The sequence below is a fragment of the Pongo abelii genome, chromosome 7 (genome assembly GCF_028885655.2).
Source record: "Pongo abelii isolate AG06213 chromosome 7, NHGRI_mPonAbe1-v2.0_pri, whole genome shotgun sequence".
NCBI lineage: Eukaryota > Metazoa > Chordata > Mammalia > Primates > Hominidae > Pongo > Pongo abelii.
This window is the reverse complement of record NC_071992.2, coordinates 155,030,906-155,055,630: the sequence shown is the minus strand read 5'-3', so window position 1 is coordinate 155,055,630 and position 24,725 is coordinate 155,030,906. Positions and strand designations below refer to the sequence as shown.

Here is a 24,725-nt window from a genome sequence, read left to right as displayed (position 1 = left end):
CATTAGAAAGTCATTGTATAATCCCCTTCTTCAGCACACCTTTATCTTTCTTAAAAGTAGACTAACAGAATAGACATGGGAACTCCTTTTATGGTTAGGCACTGCCTGCTCCTCTACTTATAGTATCTTCTTTTATTTCTGATAACACAAGGCAAGGTGATACTCTAGATTTGTATTACAATTGAGAAAAGTGAAGGTCAGAGAAGCTGTCTAAGTAACTTGCTTAAGGTCAAACAGCTGATGATTGATAAGCTAAGATTTGAAATGAAGACCTTTAATTTAAAAACACATCCTTCAAAGTGGATTTTCTATTAAATGACATAAGAAAATAACTTGAAGCCTGGTATGGTAAACAAGTTAAATGCTCGAAGTGGATCCTGGGATTTAACTTGAAAACAAAGGGTGACTCTCAAATGATGTGACATTTCCCAGGCCAATAACAAACCATCCCTCATGCCCTTTCCTTAAGGAATACATACCCATCCTCCCTGGGAACTACTGTGAAAGGAACACAATTCAAATGCAGGAATGGTGGTCCATGTGCACCACTGACCTACACCTTGACAGAAGCAGTAAGGTAGAATGAAGGGAGCACTGGCTTCTGAGTCAAAGAGACCAGAGGTGGAATTCCAAGTCCATTATTTTTTCTGCTTCTCCTTAGCCAAGCTATGTACTGGTTTTTAGCTTTAGTTTCTCCATCTATAGCAATGAAATGTTGATAATACCAATTTGTAGGCCTCTGATTGGGGTTAAAGTGAGATGATCCCTGTATGGAGCAGATAGGACCACTCCTGGCATGTAGACCAATAGCTGGAAGTCCCCTTTCTTTGTGCAGGTGTGAGTTATTCATTCATCTCTGTTTCCCTAGCCAGACCTCCCTATGTGTCTGTATGACTCTTTCAGTCATTTCTGGAATGAGATAGAATTCTGAGAAATGATGAGAGATTTCAAGAGAGAGAGAGAAGCGAATGTGCTATATTCTGGTGATTTATCGTTCATTTGGTCAAGAGGAAAAAAAGAATAATTTCAGAAATTTACTGTGATTTGCCACTGTTCAGTCATGATCATTGTGTGTCTTAAGAATTATATATTTTTTTTTTTCAGTTCAGTTGCCACTCTGCATAGGTTCTTCAGGAAATAACATTTGCCATGATTCTTAAAGACAATTATTCTGGGAAATTCCCATTTTATATTAGTTTCAAATTAACCTGGTTATTACATTTTTTTTTACTTTAATGACTCTACATTTCTATCTCTAAAAATGTACTCTGGCTCTTTTGATACCTGCCAGATATTTCTGGATAATGCCATGTTATTTTCTCTGTTTTCTTTCTTTTTTTTTTTCTATATGTAATCATTTTAATAGACCTATTTTATTGCCTGTATCTGACTACCCCATCCTCCGAAGTTCGTGGAAACTCAATTCTACCACTTGTTATGTCCTTGTGGTGAACAGCTTTGCGATATGAGATTGCAGTTTTGTGTCCTTTGGGAATCTATCTGTGAAGATCCTTTAGCTGCTCTGTATGCTCCTAGGGGATTTTCTTTCTGGGTGCCCAGAAGTTGACTTGTGTGTAGGCACATTGTCTTTGAGCTGAAGTTCTGCAGGACTTCTAACTTAGAGCTACCAGATGCCTGTAAGGGCAGGGCCCTGAGGGTGAGTTCTCAGAGGAGGCTTCCTTCATCATGCACCTGCATCCCAGACAAAGATGGGTGAGCTTCCTTGACATCGTTTTCTTCTCTACCCCTTCACTTTACTATCTGTCCCTTTACAGAAAAAGCCTGTGAACCCCTGCTATAACCTACTGAAGGATTGCCTTTACTTACTGTTCTGAGTTTCAGCTTACTGATCAAAAGGGCCTCCAGCCTCGTTTCCTGTCCCTACACAGCTCTCAGAGTCCTGCTCCCCTCCAGGGCACGTCTGTGTAGATTTAGGGCACTGCTTCTCAGTTGTCTCTTTCTCTAGACCTCTGGAGATTTTCTCTACTTTCTCTAGTGCCCAACTACACACTTAAAATGATGCTTATTCTATTTTATTATTGGACAGCTCTGGGGCATATTTAATGAGTAGGCTTTTAGTTTACCCCTGCCACCATACTGCAGGAACCTTGGCGCTGGTGTGAAATCATTTTGCTCTCTCGGGAATGCCTTAGGGACATTCTCGTGGGCTGTGCTACAGGGAGATGCAGGGCTCACTGTACTGAGGGCAGGGTGTGGGACTAACCTCACCCTGGCCAGTGACTCCTGGCGTGGCTTGGGCAGGTCTCTCTCTCTCCTCTGGACCTTAGTTTGATTGTCAGTGAAAAGAAGGGATGATTGGCATTGTTTCTCAAGTTCTCCTTGTGCTTTAAATTTTTCATTTTGATCAAATGCTATTTGCTGTGCTCTAGTCGGCTATGTTCTTGCAATGCACAGGGCACTTGCTGAGTGCCAGAGAGAGCACGGTAAGAATGCAGACTCCGCAGCCACCTCATGGGAGCATTCAGTCCATTCAGTGAAGAGGAATGGACCAACAGGCAGTAACAATGCTGGACTTTCAGTCTTAGGCAGGGTGCGTACAGGGGCAGGGACTATCCAGTGAGCACCCTGGGAGAAGCCAGAGGAGGCTCTCCACAGGCAGGATTTCTCAAAGGAGAACCAGAGTGTGACAAGAATGTTTCCAGGTAGAAAGGCAGGACAGAGTCTTCGTGGAAATGCACGAGCAAGGGATGGTCCCACTTGCTCCAAGACTTAGAAATGCATGCGAATGCCTTCCGGTCAATCAATGAATAGCATCTTAAGCATAATATCTAGAAGCCAAATTCTGTCTGGGCAAAGAACTGGGCACAGTGGAGGATGCCAGTGGAGGATGTCTGTGTGTCTGTATATCTGTGTGTGTGTGTGTGTGTGTGTGTGTGTGTGCGTGCGCGCGTGCGCAACCCTTGTTGGAGAAGGGAGCATGACTACTGCAGCCTCAGCTACTAAGGCTACGGCTGGGGAAAGTGGTAGTTATCATGCCCGTCCTTTCCCGAGCAGAAAGAGCCAGTGCATCTCCAAGGGGGTGTAATACAGGGAAGCTGGGGCTGCAATACAGGGAAGTCGGGGCTGCCAGGTTCAGCCTCACACTAGAGCTACAAAGTAGAGTTGGGCCCAGGTGTCAGGAGCCATGCAGGGATAATGATAGGGTGGCAACAGTTGAGGGGCAAATGGAGGAGCTTCCAGAGAGATTTTCATGAGCAACGTTTGTGGGTTGGTAGGTGGCAAGAGGGTATGGCAGTGTGGCTTCAAGGTGGGAGGAAGTTAGTGACTCCTCCCAGGCAACTGAGGACCTGTCTATGGAATAAACACCATAGCTTGTTTACATCAGCCTGCCATTTCTACTTTGCTTACATACTTGTTTGTTTGTTTCTAGGGCCCTTCCGGACCACCAGGAGACAAAGGCCCCCCGGTACAGTATGCTTTAAATAAAGGGATGAGTTTCTCTGGGAGGAATCCTGCTTGAATCAAAGCAGTTTTAAATGGGAAGTACCAAAAACTGAGGTAGATTCTGAAATTTCCTCATATTATTGAACAGTGCAGACTGTCCAACGTATGAACTCTGACCTGTGGAATACAGTGTGATCGATGTACATATGAGCAGAGAAGGGATGCCACACCCATATTATAGTCAGGCAAACAGACTGGCTTCAGTTTTGGGCATCTTGTCAACACAGACGGGTGGCCATGATTTAATGAATTCAGCCAAATTGCCTGAAGAACTAATTTTGAATCCTGGTTTCACCAATCCCAACTACACAGCAGTGAGCCAATGTGGGGATTGCTCTTAATCTGTAACGTGGGCAGAGCAAGACCCGGGAGCCACTGTGGAGACCTGGTGGACTGACTTTATGCTGAAGCAACAGGAGGGCTCTCAGTAAGCCTTCATTCTTAGGAGCAGCAAGCATCCATGACATGCCTGTGCATGCATTTACCGGGAAAATGCGATTTCCTATAAATTCACCCCAGGGGAAATAGCTGCATTGTAGCAACTGGGATGATATTGTACCTTATGACATGTGAACATATTTTAAATAACCTTCATTTATATGATTTCTGAATTCAGGACAGGGATTGCTTTGTGTGTGTGTGTGTGTGTGTGGCAGAGTCCCGCTCTGTCAACCAGGCTGGAGTACAGTGGCACGACCTTGGCTCACTGCAGTCTCCGCCCCCTGGGTTCAAGCAGTTCTCCTACCTCACCCTCTCTAGTAGCTGGGATTACCGGCATGAGCCACCATGCCCAGCACAGGGCTACAGGGCTCCTTATACCCATTTTTATAGATGAAGAAGTTGAGGCATTATGTAGTGAACTGATAGACATGAGATTTCAGAGCAAGTTATTGCAAAGCAGAGACAAGACAAGTGGGACTCTAGATGGAGGAGTCGGTGTGAGAGGAGGTCTGTGAAGGCCCAGGAGATGCAGGGTCAGCTCCTGAGCAGCCGTGTAGCACAATTCCAGCAACTGCCAGGAATTCCCACTTTTAGACCTACTTAAGGAAAAATCTTACGGGAAATGAGATCCATAATGAAAGATATCTGTGCCGTTTCCTGATGTTGTCCAGAAAATTGCAGCTAGAAATTATTTTCTTACAAAGAGTAGTAATTGCCAGGCATGTGCTGAGTGTTGTGCTGGGTCTTGCACAAGGAAACTTCTTTAACCACCTAGTTAGAGCTCTCGGGGCTGATTATCCATAGGACATGAAAGGAGTGAGCCAGGGTTTGAGCTCAGGCCCATCTCACCACAGGAGCTGTCCCTTTCACTCAAGCAAGGGAACTATACAAATGGGGTCCAAGTTGTCAGGCTCAAAATGAAGGTTTTCCAGAGCATTCTCTCTGTGTGTCGAGCACATACCTCCATAGGGTACAGTCAGTTGAGTAAGCTCTGAGCAGGGTGCTTTGGCACACTTGTTGCATCAGATTCCTCATAGCAACAGACCATGTGTTGAAGGAGAGCCAACTATTGCCAAGGAGGGAGTGTCCTTATTTGCTTAAATATTGTGGGGTGTCAGTGTCTTCTTTTCTTTTTCTTCAGGGATCACGAGGCTTACCTGGATTCCCCGGCCCCCAGGGCCCAGCTGGCCGGGACGTAAGTACAGAGAAATGGCGGGGACTCAGTGAAGGCCCTTACACGACCCCTGAAAGCCCACCCTCCGCCATCTCCTGGCCTCCTTTGACCATGTGGCCAACTTGGTAGCCCGGTTGAGGATTTCCAGGAAGCCCCATGGACATGCTTTTTATTTTTGCTCTTCTATTGAGTGGGGCTCGTAATTTTGTATTATCCAGTTTTATTTCCTATGTTTGTGTTGTTTTCAAAATCTTTTCAACTCCTGGGTATCCCACACAATGTTCCCTAATTTCTTGGTGAATGTCTTACATACCCCAGTGAGTTCTGCTCGAATCAGGCACTGCCTTCTCCAGGGCCTTGTCCCTGACCCTTCCCTGGAAGGGCTCTCTCTTTTCCATGGAATTCCACAGATGTATGTGACGCTCATTGTGAGGATGTGTTCCTTCCCACTTTGTGACAATGACAGTAATCTCTTATCTCCATTGTTTGGCCTTTGCTCAGCCATTTCTGAGCTCTAAGAAGGAGCCCCTGTGTCTTATGCATCCTCATGGTCCCTGGTGCCTAGCAGCGTGCCAGGCACATAGAAGGTACTTGATCCATACTCATTGACCAAATGGTAAATGACAACCATGAGTCCTTATAGGACAAAGGTGTCTGGCACTAGTAAGCAGTGGTATTTATTGCTTAGACATACATCTTTTCATCTCTGTAGTTTCAGTTCATTATAAGCAGGAACAACAAAATGTCCTTCTCTTCCTTGGGTTCTGTTTCCAAAGAGAAGGTTACTGTCTCATTCCTGCTTCTAAGTATTTAAATTTCACTGTTCCACTCTCAGCATTCTTATAGCTAGTCTAATAGGAGTATTTTTCTACTTTTCAAAGCCATTCCTTCCACTTGTGTTTGGGAAAGCACTGGGAAAGTTTAAGACAGGGTGTGTGTGTGTATATGTGTGTGTGTATGTATGTGTGTGTGTGCGTGTGTGTGTTTGTGTGTGTCTGTATATGTGTATGTGTGTATGTGCGTGTGTATGTGTGTGTGTGTCTGTGTATGTGTGTGTCTGTGTGTGTCTGTATATGTGTATGTGTGTATGTGCGTGTGTATGTGTGTGTGTCTGTGTATGTGTGTGTCTGTGTGTATGTGTGTATGTGTGTGTATATGTGTGTGTACATGTGTGTATGTGTGTATGTCTGTGTGTCTGTGTGTTTATGTGTGTGTGTCTGTGTATGTGTGTGTCTGTGTTTATGTGTGTGTGCATGTGTGTGTGTGTCTGTGTATGAGTGTGTGTCTGTATGTGTATATGTGTGTATATGTGTGTGTGTGTCTGTGTGTTTATGTGTGTGTCTGTGTGTGTCTGTGTTTATGTGTGTGTCTGTATGTGTGTGTCTGTATGTGTGTGTGTCTGTGTGTGTATGTGTATCTGTGTGTGTGTGTCTGTGTATGTGTGTGTCTGTGTGTATGTGTCTGTGTGTGTATGTGTGTATGTGTGTGTATGTGTGTCTGTGTGTCTGTGTGTGTGTGTGTGCACGCGTGCATGCATGCACGTGTTCTGTGTGCATGAGTTGTTTTTAGTTTTGTGTTTAGGACAGGAGTTGTGGGGGTAGTTCTAAACATTTGTCATTGTCGAATTCTTCCTGGGAAGCCGTGGGTATTCAGCTGAGATTGGAATCCACGCATTTTTATTGGTGCCAATCCTCATGGTCTGATGATTTTTTTCCCACTGAGTTACACTTAGCAGATAGAGAGGTTGGCAGAGGGTGTGGGTAGAGTGGGTCAGGATTGTGTGCTTCTCACAGTTAGTTTTCTTCCCTTCTTCTCTTAGGGTGCACCAGGAAATCCAGGAGAAAGAGGGCCTCCTGGCAAGCCGGTATGTCATCTTATGGTTCTGGATGAATATTGACTATCAGTTAGGGCGTAAGCAAGAGAAAAAATGCAACTCAGAAGGTTCAAGAGGTTTTAACAAAGGGACCTTTGACAAAACTGTGGGCAGAGGAAACTAATATGGGATGTTGTGAGACTCAGAGATAAACTGCAGTGGGAAGTCGTTACCACCATTATGCCTGTTTTCAAAGCCCAGGGAGAGTAGAATGGTGAGAAAGGGATTGCACATAGGAGCTCGGTCGTGGGTCAACACTGCTGCCAGAAGGCTTGGCCCAAGGCCAGGAGGTAGGGATGTCTCCCACCCTCCAGTTTCCTGACAGTGCCTCGAGTTGGGGAATTCAACTGCGGGCCAGCAGGCAAGCCAGCCCAGGGCACATTCCGGGGGTTTAAACTCCCAGGCATGGAACAGGACAGAGAAGGGTGAAAAGTGGATTTGAATGAGCAAATGAACAATAGCAGCACCCAATGCAAATCCCTAACTTGCCCGTTTCCTAGCACTTGACTGGGTGATGTCAGTCTTCCCAGTTGCCCTCTGTTTAACATGGAAGAAACGTTCTTTCTTGCCTCACAGTGAGAACAGGCGAATTTGTGAAAGGTTGAGGAGATGGGGACAGCCCTGAGTGTTGGTTCCTTGGCAATGTGGCCTCAGTCCAGCCCGAGAGTCCTATAGGCTTCCCTGATGCGAGGCACCCTCATCTCCTGGGACACCCTCTGACTGAGTTTCCAATGCCGGAGAAGCCCCAAAGGTTTAGCTGAGTAGCCTGGCCATAGGGGGACCCTCTAGGGAAGGAGCAGTGGGGATGTGCTGGCCTGAGAGAGTGGGAGGCAGCTGTGCAGATGGAGAGAGGGATGAGTCCTTGGGAAGAAGCTGCCTAAGATGGAAGAGACAGCAGCAACCAAGACTGGGGAATCGCAGGCCTCAAGAGTGAGTCTTTAAGTCTGGTTTCAGAAAGTAAGATGCTCACCTGGGCAGAAGCTTCACCTTGAGATGGATCTGAGAGGCTGTCTGTCTCTTTTGCAAGCCTGACCTGCTACAAATTCCAGGCAAGGACCCAAGGCACAGATGTCCCTGTGGGTGCGGATGACCCCCCCATCCCTTATCTCAGTTGGCGGGCACACCAGAGACCTGGACAGGGATCCTGGTCTGCCATTAAGGGTCCTGAAACTTTTCATTGAAGACCTTCCAATGAGAGGAGGATAAAGTCTTGTTGGAAGTTAGGAACACCTTAATTACTCATGTTTCCTCCCCTGTAGAGTCAGCTTTGCAACAGCCAAATAAACCTCACTTTATAATGAAGCCACTTCATTATCAAAGTGCAAAGCTCTGGTGAAGTGCAGGGAGAGTGAGGTTCAGGCCAGAAGTCAAGCAGGGGTTCAGATGACCTCTGCCAGATCTGGACTTTGACATCTCCCTGCAAAGATAGTTAAGTCAGCATAGTGTAGCTGACAATGTGGATAATCATGATTATCTCTCAGGCGGTCAGCAGCAGAACAGAGAGCTGAGGGGAGAGAGAGAGAGGAAGAGAGAGAGAGAGAAGAGAGAAGAGAAAGGATCTATTAGATTAACTGAGCATACTCCTCCCGAATGGTCCCAAGTATGGCCCATTGGCTCTCAGGTCTCTCCGAGCTCACTAATCAGATAAGGCATGGTTGTCTCAGGGATTCCCTCATGTTCAGTGATTTCCCAGAAGGACTCACAGAACTCAGAAAAGCTGTTATGCTCATAGCAATGGTTTATTACAGTAAAATGATACAGATTAAAATCAGCAGAGGAAAAAGGTGCACAGGAAGGAGTCCAGGAAAGACCAATACAAGCTTCCATTTGTCCTCTCCCAGTGAAGTTGTGCAGACAGCACCCAATTCTCCCAGTCACAGTGTGTGACAATACTCACAAAGTGTTGCAACCATGGAAGCTCACCAGAACCTTGGTGTCTAGGGTTCATATTGGGAGTCGGTCACACAGGCAAGGAGTGCCCACATGGCTGATCTTAATTACTCAGTCTTCATCCTCTCTGGAGGTCAGACTGAGATGTGTGTCCAAGGCACCCACCATAAATCATATTGTTAGCATTAACTACCAGGCTTGACCCAAGAACACAGGTGAACAAAGACACTCTTACCAGGCAGGACATTCCAAGGGCGTAGAGGTAATTCCCAGGAACCAGGCAGCAGCCGGGACATTTCTTTGGAATGTGCAGGGTTTGGACAACACAGGCCTGCTGAGCTAATTCTTAATTACACAGTTCCATCCCTCAGTGGGTGGAGAGAGTGACCCAAAGTGTTTCCCCAGTGCTGCACCCACCTGGAGAGAAGCATAGAATTCCTGTTCCAGGATCCTCCTTCTGTGTCAGATTGGGTTCTCTGGAAGCACAGCCTGAAGGTGGGGATTCTTATGCTAGTGACTGATTGAGGCAGTGCTCTCAGGATGGAGGGAAGCAGGACATGATGGGAAAAAACAGTAAAAAATGTGTGTTCACGTCAAGCCTATCCCTTGCCTGATCCCACATGGAACTCTGGACTGTGAATGGAGCCACCAAGCTGTCCCACCTTGAGGCCAGGCCCAGCTCTTTTCACCCTACCATCAGTCAGTTATCGGCTGTGTAACCAGCACCAGGCATAAGGATGCACCGAGAATGGGGAGGATCTAGGTAGGATGTAAACTGGCATCTACATCCCCACGCTGTCCACTGTTCTCTGAGCCCACTGGGCCCAACAACAGGTGACATGAGTGACTGACTCATAGAAGGCAGAGATGGCAGTCTGCCATATCCTGAGTCCACCTTCACAAGGCCGCCGCCTCCATCCACATGCTGGTCCTGTGTGTCTTTTGAGACTTGTGAGGTTTACAGAGATGAGTCACAGCAAGATGTTAATGAAATTGTATCCAAGACCACACTGTACCTAGACTGAAAATCCACTCCTCATTCTCTCTCCCTTTGTGACTGGTGCCCAGCCATTGTGTCTGATATAACTCACTCTAATTATGCAAAGGTCTCAATGGCAATGTAAGAATATCCCTAGTAATAGAATGCCAGCAGCATTAAAATGTACCAATTTGAACCATATGAACCCTTTCCTATTATTAACTTCCCAGGGGAAATATATACGGCTTGAAAATAAAACACCTTTCCCTTTTAAAAGTTTTAATAAATTACTATAGCAAAGGTTGTCTTTTCTTCAGAGGACGTCACTCAGATAACTGGGTGGGGAGGGTCTTGGCCTTGGCTTTAGCAGCTGCATCCTAAGTGAGTTTTCACTGCAGTGCGGATAATTCCTTGAGTACCTCCAATCTGATTTAATTCAACCCCAGTCTCTCTCAGGGAATCCTCTCTTTCAATAGCCCAGAGCGTTGATTGAATTTCTGAGCATATCAACACAGAAAACACCACCAGCACGTTTCAGGCCACTGCAGCAGTTACCCTGAACAAACTTGTGTTACCTGTTTCATGGTTTTGCTAACCACGGGATGGCACAGAAAGCCCATGGGGTCAGGGATGGGGAAATAGCCTGAAAAATTGCCTTGGTTTCAGCCTCCCCAAAATGACAGACTGGATTCGTAATTCGTACACCTAAACTCAAACTTAATGAGGCGAAATCACCCACCATGCATTTAGTTGTTAAGTCTACCACCTTGCTTCTGCTGCCTGGGTCGTCTGGTATTTCCTTTTTCGAGACTGGTAGCCCACCAGTCTCGAAGTCTTACCTAAGAATCCCATCTTTCCTTTAGGGTCTGCCTTTTAATTTCCATTTCCCTTCCTAGCCTTATGTTCCTTGCACCCAAATATTTTCTGAGCCTTCACTCTGTCTTGGGTTCCAGGATGGCTGTGGTTGTAAGAGACACAATCGTAGCTCCAACTCACAGTGGGTTTGAGCATGAATTCATCTGCCTGCAGACTCCTACCTACCTGTAGAGGCTCTGTAATTACTCCTGATTTCTGAAATACCCTTTCTGGAATTAAAGACTTTTAACCCATAATGACAAATGAAGTGTAAAATGCTGTTTCACCTGGGAGAGCTGAAGACGTTGGCTTAAATTCATACTAGGTTGTGAATGACTGATAGTAACAACTGTTGCTCATTTGGGATATCCATGACAATCCAGATTGCAAACAGTTTGCCACTTTGCCTCCCACAGTACTCATATGACCTATCAAGTTTTGGTGGTCGGGGGGAAGAGGGAAAGCTGGGAGAAGAGAAGGGGCAAACAGAAGGAGAGTAGGGATGGCAAAAGGCTGAAGTCAGTCAGACTTGGTTAGGACTGGCAGTCTGTGCAGTTTCTGTCTTGGAGGAGTGTTCTTTCTGTGGTTCCCAGGCTTGGGGCATCCACTGGGCTGTCCGTATCTCATGCATGGCGCAGTGTGTCACGTATTACGTCACACTTTAAAGGCCTTTTGCTTTCTGAAGATGCCTGGGATTTACTGTATATATGCATGTATGTATGTGTTTGTTTCTTTTTATTTTGACAGGGCCTCTCTTCACTACTGTCTCCAGGGGACATAAATCTCTTGGCTAAGGTAAAAGCATACAATAAATGTGCATGTGTTTTGAAAATGGTGATGGCGGGATTGGAGATCTTGATAATATGTTGGGGTTTTTTTTTGGAACAACTATTTGGTAGTATTAATGATAACAGCAGCGCCATTAGTTGACAACTCACCATGTGGCTGGTGATGTGCTAAATCCACCTGTCCAATACAACAGCCACTGGCCACATGCTTCAGTCTAAATTTAAATTAATTAAAATTAAATACAGGCCAGGCACAGTGGCTCACACCTATTATCCCAGCATGTTGTGGGGATTGCTTAAGCCCTGAGCCCAGGAGTTTAAGACCAACCTGGGCAACATAGAGAGACCTGGTCTCTACCAAAAAAATATATTTTTTTTAAATTAGCTTGATGTGGTGACATATGCCTGTGGTCCCAGCGACTCAGGAGGCTGAGGTAGGAGGATTACGTGAGCCTGGGAGGTAGAGGCTGCAGTGAGCCATGGGCATGCAGCTGCACTCCAGCCTAGGTGACAGAGCAAGACCCTGTTTCAAAAATAATAAATAAATACAATTAAAAATTTAGGTGCTTGATCACTCCAACCTCTTTCTTTACACATACTTAATAGCTGCATGTGGCTGGTGGCTGCCTTATTGGGCACTGCAGATATATAGCAGAACATTATTTGGAGCTATGCTGCACTAAATGTTTAATGTGCCTCCCTTATTTAATTTTCACAAATATTCTATGGGGTCAATACTATTTGTTGTGTTATTCAGCATACAAGAAGCCTGAGATACTGTGAGGGTCAATGAATGGAATGGAATAGAATAGGACATCCTAAGAATAAAATCCTTTCTCGCTGACACCAGAGGCTGGCCTTTAACCCAGCCAGGACTAACTCGTGTTCTCAAAGGAGGGCCAGTGACAGAGTCAAACAGCCTGGACCTGGGTCCTGCTGGGCCAGGACCAGAGCACAGGCTCAGTGAGGTGACGTGGGCTGCTGGGCCTTTTAGCCAGGACAAACTCAGATGTGAGTGCAGACTTGACTGGTTTCTAGAACCACATTTGCTTTCCCCACGAGAGGAAAAGGTCCTGAGAGGTTGAACATAACTTAGCCAAGATAGGGCAGGGCATGGCTGGAGTTACACCTGAAGGCTAAGTTGCACAGGTGCCCAGGTGCCTGACCAAGGACCTGGGGTCTTCAATGTTAGAGCTGGGAAAGGCTGTGAACAAGGGAGAGTTAAGGTCTATACTTCAGAAAGAACAGGCGTGCTGCAGCCAGTGAGGAGGCCCCTTCTGCTGTCTGTACTTCAAGCCTCTGTCGTAACTCCGGGTGAAGGGTCGATACTGCATTTTGTGTGACTGGTCCCTTCCTTCCCTCTTGTTCTCTAAAAGACACTTGGATGATTTCAGAAAATACCTACATGGACACAGGAAGGGGAACATCACACTCTGGGGACTGTTGTGGGGTGGGGAGAGGGGGGAGGGATAGCATTAGGAGATATACCTAATGCTAAATGACGAGTTAATGGGTGCAGCACACCAGCATGGCACATGTATACATATGTAACTAACCTGCACATTGTGCACATGTATCCTAAAACTTAAAGTATAATAATAATAAAATAAAATAAAATAAAATAAAAAGAAAGAAAATACCTACTTCATACATGAAGCCAAGGGAGGAAAACAAAAGAAAAAGAAAACCTTCTCAGAAGTCTGGGACGTTCAGTCTCACTGCAAATTGAGATGCCTTGATGGGAAAATTACTCATTTTATTAAAAAATAAGTAGCAGAACAATCTTTACCAGTTTTTGTTGACGAGTGCGATAGTTTTTTTTTTTTTTCCCACAGTCAAGGACATGACAAAAAGTCATTACCTATTGATTCACTCTTCTGTTTATTACAGGCTTTTATTAGCCTGGATTCTTTTTCTTAATTCCCTCACTCTAGAAGGAGCTAGGTTTTCATCAGCCACCAGCCCTCTCCACCCCCCACCCCTCACCCAGAGGATTTCAACCTCAAGATGTCCCAATCTTTATGTCAATAATAAGAGTGAGCACTGAAATGACTAAGCATCATTCCTTATGGCCATAGCACTGAGACAGATATTTAGTCAAATCGATATTTCCTCACTATGAAAGGATGCAGCTGTGCTCATCAGAGCAGCTGGAAACCCCAGAAGGAATGCAAGTGCCTACGTGCAGGGTGGCCTGTGGAGACTCACTGGTCCCACAGAGCTGAGCTTTGCCTGGAAATTCTACAATCAACAGCCTGGGATGAGTGTATTTGGCCAGGTCTGGGGAGCAGACTATCTTCGTCTTCCTGTTTTGTGCAGTCACTGGCCGTCACCTCGATGTTGTAAGTTAAAATCTGCTGGTCTAGTCTAGGTGGCTGGTGGCAGGTGTCTCCCCTGCTGAGACATCTTGTATTACAGAATATTTGTCTCTGCCCCAGAGGGTTTTATAACTTCATATATCTCTTTCTGATAGTTGGAGAACTGACTGGGTAGTAAGTTCTAAGAGTCCCTGTTAAATGAATGTCCATAGTTGGATCTGTGCCCAAGGAGGTCATCTTAAAGTTGTCTCCATTACCCTTGCAGAAATATTAATTTATTAAATCCTCACAAACAATCCTGTGAGTGGGTTCTGTTGCTATCTGCATTTTACAGATGAAGAGGTTAAGCATAGATGGGCAAGCCACTTGTTCAAAGTCACAGAACTTGTAGTGGCAGAACCAAGACTCAAACCCAGTGAGACCAACTCTGAAGCCTTATGCGTAGCCTCTCTACTACCCGATTCATCTTTACATGAGCCAGAACTTCCTGACAACTATCTGATGAAGTCCAGGCAGCTAGTGAGTTCTCTGCCTGTCACATAGAGATTTGGAGATGAAGACTACACAACTCTTTGGTAGGAATATTGTAGTGAGGATTCAGATGTCCAGTGAGAAGGTGGATGAAATGACCTAGAGGTCATTTCTTCTCCTGGGAAGCAATGACTGTTATTTTCTCCATGTAGTAAGCATTTTGTTGAGTGCTTACTTGGTACTTCAAACCACACAAAGTACAGTATTACATGCAATGACCTAACAAGCTGAGTTTGTTGAAAATAGTTCAGACAGGCAGGGTGCGATGGCTCATGCCTGTAATCCCAGCACTTAGGGAGGCCGAAGCAGGTGGATCACTTGAGGCCAGGAGTGCGAGATCAGCCTGGCCAACATGGGAAAACCCCGTCTCTACTAAAAATACAAAAATTAGTCAGACGTGGTAGCACATGCCTGTATTCCCAGCTGCTTGGGAGGCTGAGGTGGGAGAATTGCTTGAACCCAGGAGGCGGAGGCTGCAGTGAGCCTAGATCGCACCACTGCACTCCAAGCTGGGTGACAGAGCAAGACTCTGTCTCCAAAAAAAAAAAAAAAAAAAAAAAAAAAAGCAACCAGAAAAAGAAAAGAAAATATTTTAGACCAAAGGAAGGGGTAGAGACTAGAGGGAAAGAACATTAATAGATTACATACAATGAACCCTGAAATATGCTAGGCACTTTGTATGCATTATTTTATTTAAATTTCACAACAATCTCCTAAAATAGGAGAATGATCCTTGTTTACAGGTGAGGAAATAGACTCAAGAAGATTAATTGACTTGCCTGAGATAACTCAGAAAGCCCAGAGACTGGGAGCTAGTGTTGATGATTAAGGTCATCTGATCTGCAAATGGGGCAAGGCCACAGATTTAGGGAGGAAAATAAACAAAACCGTAATGGCACATGTAGCAGCTAAAAGTCACTGTGCTTTCACTCTGTGTCAGGACAGTGTCAGGCATTTTCCATTCATTGTCTCATTTATCATAAGACTTTGACATCCCCATTTCACAGATAAGGAGACTCAGGGAGATGAAGCCATGATTCCAGGTGGACAGAGGTTTAAGTGGAGTAAGGGCAAGCCCATTTTGTTGGAAACACAACCCTATCCAGTTTCAATACATTCAGAGAAAGTGTGAATTGCCCTCTGAGCTGGAGTTTGGTGCAGGGCCAGGAGGGACTGGGGGAGCTCCCAGGAGCTCTGGAGCCAAGGTGAGCATCTGTAAGACTTCAGATTGGGGTGATCTCACCCTATGTTCACTGGATTCCAGAACTGGGTCAGTGAGTTGAGTCTAGCTCCCTCACAGGTAGGTCTGGGTCTCCAACAGCTCTGGTCTTCAGGAAATAATCCTGCATAGTGTGCAACAGGCCCAGGTTGAGAGCTCTGCCAGAAGTTAGAAAGAAATAGGAAAGTCGTAAGATTTTTGTATTACTCAGGTATAATTTTTTATGTTATGGATCCCACTGCAAAGAATGGCTTCCTATCACCAGGGCACCCTTCAAGTCCAGAAATATCTCAGTGGCTAGAATTTTTGGTGTCATCATGCTAGTTCCATTTGCATCCATCCATCCATCCATCCATCCATCCATCCATCCATCCACAGTTGCAATGTTTCATGGATGCATCTCATCTTAGAGTACAATAAGAGAAGGTCTACAAAGAGGCGAGCTCCTTTCAGCTCTGCTACTCTTTCAAGCAAAATACAGTTATCAAAAGCAATTCATCTAAGTAAACTGAATATCTCATGCACTCTTGCTTTATGTATCCCAATATTTAACTCTTCCCACCCTCCAAATAATCCAATCAGCTTTTCAAACTAACCACTAAAAGAAGATGGCACAAGTCGCCAGAATGTCAGGTGGACAGTTAATTGGTTGATCGGTCAGTCAGTTGGTTAGTTGGTTGGGTTGCCTGATTCATTCATTTATAGCACTCATGCCCTGTGGAAGAATATTTGCTATGAATTTGGCAAGCAAAGATAATTCTACCTCTGTCCTCTGAGTGCTTACACCTTCTGTTTGCCTGGTGGAGAGAGGATGGAATAAAAGACCATTCCAACAAGGAGACTAGTACTTCAGTAGTGAGGATTCCTGAGATTTCTGGGAGCAGGAAGAGCCTGTCCCAATCCTGAGGCAATCAGGAAGGCTTCTTGGAGGGGGAGACTTTGTAGGTGAAACAAGTAAAAGGAAGGTGGGCCATTCAGAGGTGCTTTTGTGATGGAAAAACTTTACCATCCTGAAATCGGAGACCAAGAAGAAAACTCAGTCACCTGCAGCTTCACCTCATGGACTAGGAACAGTGCAGCTTCCACGTATTTTTGCAGGTCCCTTTGGTGGGGCTTTCAAAGACCATAGTTAGTGCATGTATTTGTGTCAGTTGACAGCATTGAACTGAGAGCCCTTCAAGACACACACTCACTGTGGTCCCAAACTTAGCACAGTGTCTGACACATAGTAGGTGCCTTTCAAGTGTTTTTTCAATGAGTGAGTGACTGAGTGAATAAATAAATTAACAATAACGGCTAAATGTGTGGGCATTATCTATCTATATGTATCTATGTATCTGTCTGTCTGTCTGTCTATCTATCTATCTCTCTATCTATCTATCTCTCTATCTAATCTTTCTTGAGAGTATTCTAAGTGCTTTACTTGTGTTATGCAGTAAACTCCCATCACAAGGAGAGAGGCAGGGTGGATGAGAGGGAGGATTAGAGAGAAGGCCATGGAGGAGGCAAACCGAGAGGCAGGTGGATGAGGCAGGCTGGAGTTCAGTTAGGTGAGTTTTATTTGGCGCATAGTGTGCTCCAAACTGTAAGATCCAACGAATCAGAAAACACATGCTCTGGGCTCAGAGGACTTTAAATTTACTCGAGGAGCAATATTTACCTGCCTTAAAGAAGTAGAACAAAGCCCAATTCCAGGGAACATTTATTAAATGCTTGCCTTGGGTAAAAAATAAAGCTAAGCATGGTCAGAGTCGGCACTGTATCATAAAACAAAGTCCCAAGGGTGTGTGCCTGTTGCCTTGTTTATCCTTCTTCCTTGTTCAGAAACCACTTGACGGGCAAACGCAGAACAGAGAATTCAGCTCCCAGCTTGGCCTCTAACATCAGGGGCAGAGCATGCTATTTTTAGTAATACTAAATGTTTGTATTAAATCTGCACTGTTAATGTTTTCAGCTGCTCACAGATCATTTTACACGGATTTTTGACATCATTTCCTCAGGCTATCCTTCCAGAAGTCTGGGTGGAAGTAGGGGGAAATGGAGGAATATCCAGATATGTCAGTGCTGAAACCTAACTTTTAGTTAAGAAAGGGAAAATGCAAAGTTTAGGCACAAGAGTATTTGGATCATGACTCAGTTCACCTATTTGCTGTTCTATCTTCTCTGGTATTTAAAAACCAAATCTCCATCTGGAGAGGTAGCAGCCAGGGCTACTTTGCTTTGCTTTGAAACTGTATTTGCTAGTCATTCTCTCTTTGTCCCCCCGTCTCTCCCCACTCTCAGGATGTGTGCAATGACTGCCCTCCTGGCCCCCCAGGCCTCCCTGGTCTACCAGGCTTTAAAGGGGACAAAGGTGTCCCAGGAAAGCCAGGGAGAGAAGGCACAGAAGGGAAAAAGGTAAGGAGAAAAGGGGAAACTCGATTTTTATCATTACAATGAAAATATCATTCTGGAGATCTCAGTATTGCCCCATCTGCCTCTGAAGGTGTTCGGGGTTTGAGGGGTTCAAGATTCAAGATAGATGAGGATTACTGGGTTATGAGATACAACTATGGAAATGGTAGGAAGTGGGTATCTATGGGTCTTTGTCACTTTAAGAAGATGTTGATTGTGACTTTCCAATACATGCTGACACCTGGAAACATATACTCATTCAGTTACATTCCTTTCCACCCTGTCTTTCTCCCTTCCTTTCTTTTGTCATCCAACAACTTTTGCCTATCTACTATGTAATAGGCACCAAGATAGGCACTTCAGACTCATAGATCAATCAATGGATCCATCCATTCATGCATGCATTCAATCCCTTGTTATTACCTGTTTATGACACCCCATTACATGTGTCTTATGTGTCAGTCAACATGTAGACAATGGGGAAGTTCAGAAGAAAAAGGCTGAGACCCTATTCTAAAGGAGTTCATGGTCTGTCCTGGAGCAAAACAGAGGTAGGGAGTTTCATGGGTGCTGCGGAAATATAATTGAAAACAAAATCTCCTCCCAACCCAGAAAACTTCTTCACAAAGGTGGAAGTGAAAGAAAACCATTTTAATATTGAATTAAATTTAAACTAGAATATAATGTGCATTACAGACAATCTGCTAAGAGATGGTAAGGACAGAAAGAAATCTCACTCTTTTATATAGCTAAGCAGATAAAGTCCATTACAGACATCTTCTCAAGATAAGCAATAATTAGTCCTCAAGTAGGAGGTCTTGACAGTGCTATTTGTCACATATGTGCATCTTAGATTCACCTGGTAATTCAGATGGCCCTCTGTCTTAGCTAATTGGCTTTATCCAAAGTGAAAATAAACTTCTTGCATCTTTATGTAAGAAGATAGTGTTGCAACTTGGGGAGATACCATCCCCTAGAAATTGGGAGATAGAGGTGGATCTTCCTTGCTGATCATATTTCACAGAGATGGATCCTAACTCCTAGAGAAAGACATTCCTGGGTCATCAAACTGAAAAAAAAAAAAAAATCCTTTGCCTTTTAAAAGGATTTACACACATTTCAAAGAGACAGATAAAGAACTGACAATGATCCGTTTTCTAAAGTAAATGCTTTAAGAAAAAGGCTTAGGTGAGATTCTCTTTCTTTTCAAAAAAGAGAGAGTTAAGCCTCTTATTTGTAGTTTGTATTTTACCCATACATGGTACAGGGAATACAAACAAAGATGTGAAAGATGACCTTTATTCTGACTCTCTGAGCCTTAAGCAGTGCTTGTTGCCTTTCCACCAGCTCAGCTATGCAGGATATTGGAGTATAGACCCCATGGGTGTGCCACAGTCCTCGAAATTTCTCCATACACTCTGGAACCCTGGAAGGAACAGGGGCCAATCCTAAAGCTGATTTGACTAAGAATAATTTCACCTAATTAAATTCTCCTGGTGATCAACTTATTAAAAACAGGCATTTATTTGATTTGCAGCATTTCTTTATCATGTTTTATCAGATAGTAAATAAACATGTTTGAATGTTCTTACATCCATGTCATGGGTCTTTCCCATTGCCTTAATTTTAAACAGCTCAGAAGATCATTTAGTTTATTAAGATAGATGGGTCTTTAGGAGTTTATTCCAGGAGTCTTAACCTCAAAGATTCTTGATATCAGTGCAGAGGCTGTCAGGGTGGCATTTCTAAATCACTTACGGAGATGTTTAGATCAGTCTTTTCCAGGCCTTTCTACCACAGTTGCTTTACATCAAATCACTGGGAATGAGGCTTGTATTCTGTGTGTTTACTACAACTACTACACAGTGATTCCGATGTTCAGAACCACTCAATGTTCCACAACTTCTGGCAGGACCTGGCAGGGGGCCATGAACCCCCACCCTCCCACCTGGGTAGTCCTTTCTCAGAGTCAAGCAGCTGACACTCCAGGTATTACAGAACTTAGGGTGAAAATAACCACAAGAAAATGGTTATGAAAATAACTACAAAGAACATGCAATGTGTGTCAACATAATTATACATACACATATATTTATAAAGCACAAACACACACACACAAATGAGATCCTACGTAATTCAGACTCTATTTCTTAGTGCAGCATACTTTTTCTCTTTTCTCAACTGTATTAGTAGTTATCTGTCACTACATTACAGATTGCTCCAAAACTTAGTGGCTTAAAACAACAAATATTTATTATCTCAAATTTCTGGGGCAGAAATCCAGAAGTGGTTTCACTGGGTTGTTCTGGCTCAGGTCTTTCATGAGGCAACCCGCAAGCCCTGAGCTGCAGTCATCTCAGGGTCCATCTGGTAGAAGACCCCCTTCCATCCAGGTTCACTCTTGTGGCTGTTGATGGAGACCTCAGTTCCTTACCACATGGGCCTCTCTGCAGAGCTGCTCGAGTGGGATCAAGACGTGGAAACTGGTTTTCTCCAAAATGAGTGGTTGGATAGAAAAAGTGCAAGATGGGGGCCGGGGGGTAGTAGCAGGCCAAGATGGGAGTGAGCCATCCTATACCCTAATCTCAGCAAGTACACATCATCACTTCTGCCATGTCCTGTGGGTCATACAGACCAACCCTGGAACAAATGGCAGGACAGGTGCTCCAGGTTACAAATATGGAAGGCAGGGGCCATCAGGCTATCTTAGAGACACACCAACTAACCATATTAATGGTGGGTCATGCCATGGTTGCACAGCCACACTCAGTACTACCACTTGCCTATGTACCCTTTGCTCAGACAGGCTAAGGGCAGGGGTAGCTGCTGGGGAAGTCCTGGTGGAAAATCAGTGAATGGAGGTGCGAGGCTGATGGCGTGGTGATGACCCTGGATGTGGGCCAATACTCATTCTTGTTTTCTTTTTTTTTTTCTTGTGTCCCTGATACAGGGAGAGGCTGGGCCTCCAGGCCTACCAGGGCCCCCAGGAATAGCTGGACCACAGGTCAGTGAGACTTCATAACCATCTGCATGGTTCTATTCTGCTCATCTCAATGGTTAATCTCAATTTAAGGAAGAGTGATGGCCAGTGTAAAGGAGTGGTTTTAAAATCAGAAAACCCCTGTTCTAGGTCTAAGCATGGCACTGACTATCCTATTGACCATGGGCAGGTCACTTCAACTTGTGGAATCTCAGTTGCTCATTTACAAACAACTGCGTGTTGGAAAGTATGAAACGCATGGAAGAATTGGACTATGTGGGACCTACTGGTTAAGACGTGAGTTTTGTGGTCAGACACCTCCACTTAACTCCCAGTAATGACAAAAATACAAATGGTGTCAGAGATTTGTTAAAATGGAATGATGTGATACATAAAAAGGATGTGGCACTCAGTTGAAAAATACTAGGAAAGTGCCTTTTGAATGCAAGCGAGCACTGTTATTCTCATGTGAGTGACAAGGCATCTGTCTAAAAGCAGCTCTGTGGCTCTGTGGTTTCCCAAAGCCAGGGAGGCCGGCCTGAGAGAAAGGAGGGTATAATCTCAACCCCAGAATAGGCAGGGAAGCTCTCTGGCTGTCAAAACAAGGTTCTAGGGCTGGGGCTTTTTGAGCTGTTGGTGGTGATAGTATTTAGCCCTAAGAAGAAAGTGCCTGAGTGCTGGTATGGGGGCAGATAGACCCATACCCTCATTCCCTTCCCACTGTCATTCGTGCTCCCCAGAGAGTGCTCCCTTAACTCTTGTGGTCTCTGTGCTGCTGCAGACTGAACACCTTCCCCACCAACACTCAGGGCCAAATGTGTCCCTGTGTCTCTTCCTGAGGCCTGGCTGGACATAGCATGCCTCATCTGATAGAAGAGGTGGCATAAAATTGTCACTAGGAGAGAAAGCTCAGAAGTCAGTCCTTGGGGTTAGAATTCCATCTCAGCTGTGTGACCTTGGAATAGTTTCTTAACCTCTGTGGCCTTTTGTTTCCTAAAGTTAACTAGGGACTATGAAAACTATGACCCTACAGGCTTATTACTGTGCCAGCTCTGGGCAAAATGCTCCCATCAGTGCCTGGTACATTGTATCAACTGAAGAATGACAAAGTGTGGCTGTTGTGATACCTCAGTTGTTGTCTCGTTGGTTGAAAAGAATTTAAACAAGAGACACACAGCAAAGGAGATGCAACATCGAGTAATTTATTGCAAAAGAAAAAGAATACTTTGAAAGTTAAGGGCAGAATAGACAGTATGCCTGAGAGAGAGAGGATTCAGGGTGGGCTGCTCGTAAGGATGAGATAGCAAAGACCAGCACTAGGGAGACTCCCTTTATGGGAGCCTTACATGATTATTCATAAGGAGGTGGGAAGAGGCGTTACTCATAAGCATGTTCTGAGTGGTCCTCTGGGTGTACATGTGCAGTAGCTGTACATGTTTGTTCGTACGTCACATGTCTCATTAGCATCTTAAATCTCCACCCAGGGTTATGTTTTTTACCATTATAATGAGCAAAGTGTCAGTTTGAGGATGGGCAAAATCAAAGTGCACATGCTCTCTAGAGGGGAAAGTCCCTACTGAAGATAGCTTTGCGTGGATGAGCTCAATTATAATGTGAATGCTGAGGCTTATTGTGTTGCTTGTACTTACTGTCACCATGGTTGCTGCATCCCAAGAACATGGTTACTTCCTTGACTACCTATCCTGTCTCAGGTCCACAGACTTGGAAAGGAGATCTTTATTTCTCAAATAGGATTGCACTTGCAGGCTGCCCATCCCACAGGCTGGGAAGCATAGCCTCCAGCAGAAACCAAGAGCAAGTGCCTCAAGGGAAGGGTAAAAGCAGCAGGAATTTATGCTGAGCAGGCTGGCCAAATGAATGTATTTAAAAAGCTATAGGAGAAGTCATGAATCTTTATGGAAGGAGAAACATGTGCATGGGAAATTGAGTTTCATGCCTCATAATGGGTCATGTATTCAAAAAATGGCAGCATTAGCATGATCAAAGGGTGGAGTTTTTGAAGTTCTGAAACCTCTGACATCAAAAGGTGAAGCAGAAGACATGAAAGCTTGGACTACACATGCTCTGTGAGTTGGCCAAAACTGGTCCAGAGATGGTGGTCAGGCAGGGAACTCAGTTTTTAAGGATTTTCTGGGTTTCCTTGGCCAAGAGGGGGGTCTGTACAGTTGGTTAGGGGGCCTAGGATTTTATTTTTATTTCTCAATTGTAAGTGCTCATTTGACATTAGCTTTTTTAGCCCTTGTGGTCACCACAGTGGTGGCAGCCCCATATTTAGGGTGAGAATTTGGGAATAAAATTTAAGAAGTCAAAAACCTCAGCAACCTAGATAAATAATACTTTAATGCAATATTTTGTTTTGTTTTGTTTCGTTTTTGAGATGGAGTCTTGCTCTGTCGCCCAGGCTGGAATGCAGTGGTGTGATCTCGGCTCACTGCAAGTTCTGCCTCCCGGGTTCACACCATTCTCTTGCCTCAGCCCCCTGAGTAGCTGGGACTACAGGCACCCACCACCACGTCCAGCTAATTTTTTTTTTTTTGGTATTTTTAGTAGAGATGGGGTTTCACCGTTTTAGCCAGGATGGTCTCGATCTCCTGACCTCGTGATCCACCTGCCTTGGCCTCCCAAAGTGCTGGGATTACAGGCATGAGCCACCGCACCCAGCCTGCAATATTTTATAAAATTTAAAAGTAATGTAAACATTTCATGAGGAACAAAATATCAAAATTTAAAATAAAGACATGACCCAACCCTCCACTTGGATGACTTACCTAACTCACTTCTGCCGAATGCCAGCAGTGTCAGATACCTGTGTTCATTTACATTTTGATATTTCAATCATCTTGAGTTATTTTAGATTGACTTTGACTTTTTAAAATATTGCATAGGGGTCAGGTGTGGTGGCTACCACCTCCCAGCACTTTGGGAGACTGAGGCAGACAGATCACATGAGGACAGGAGTTCAAGACCAGCCTGGCCAACATGGTGGAACCCCATCTCTACTAAAAATACAAAAATTAGCCAGGGATGGTTGTGCACATCTGTAATCCCAGCTACTTGGCCAACGTGGTGAAACCTCATTTCTACTAAAAACAGAAATTAGCCAGGTGTGGTAGCACATACCTGTAATCCCAGCTACTTGGGAGGCTGAGGCATAAGAATTGCTTGAATCCAGGAGACAGAGGTTGTAGTGAGTGAAGATTGTGCCACTGCACTCCAGCCTGGGTGATAGAGTGAGACCCTGTCTCAAGAAAAAAAAAAATTTAAAAAAAGTATATAAAATAATATCCCTATGCAATCTATCTATCTATCTATCTATCTATCTATCTATCTATATTGCATAGGGATATTATTTCTCTTGGCTTCTCAGCAAGAGATATTCAGTACCCAAGGTGAGTGATTCACTTTCCTTACCCTAGGCCCGGCCCTGGAAAAGGGTGTTGGCACTGTTATTATGACTGGTAAAAAGAAAGCAAAAAACCAATAATTCTATGTTGTGACAACAGCACCAGCCTTGTGGTGTATCAAGATGGGAAACACCCAGGTCTCCCAGACCCTAGTTGACAGGTTAAGACGTCTAGCGATCGTGACCTGTGGACTGTGAAGATTTAGAGGGTTTTGACAGAGGCAAGACTCCTGAATCAAGAGTTATAGGTATCAGATCTCAGTGCAGATAGAATAAGAGATTTGCCCGGGGCAGTGTTAGATTGAAAGGCATCAGGAAAGTGCAGCATCTTCAAATGTTGGAGCTCCTTACTGGGCATGACCTTCTCTTTCTGGGATCGCCAGCTGAGGCCAAG

At 44.6% G+C, this 24,725-nt stretch overlaps 1 protein-coding gene across 4 annotated transcripts in view; it reads left to right on the top strand.

Annotated features, from left to right (window-relative positions):
• Positions 1–24,725, top strand: part of COL22A1 (collagen type XXII alpha 1 chain) — a 337,498-nt gene that overhangs the window by 254,589 nt on the left and 58,184 nt on the right. For all 4 annotated transcript variants that reach the window (XM_063726825.1, XM_054518874.2, XM_054518873.2 and 1 more), the window contains 6 exons: positions 3,392–3,427; positions 5,048–5,101; positions 6,900–6,944; positions 11,425–11,472; positions 17,817–17,930; positions 20,878–20,931. In XM_063726825.1, the coding sequence (XP_063582895.1) occupies positions 3,392–3,427; positions 5,048–5,101; positions 6,900–6,944; positions 11,425–11,472; positions 17,817–17,930; positions 20,878–20,931 (351 nt within the window). The remainder of the gene's footprint in view (positions 1–3,391; positions 3,428–5,047; positions 5,102–6,899; positions 6,945–11,424; positions 11,473–17,816; positions 17,931–20,877; positions 20,932–24,725) is intronic.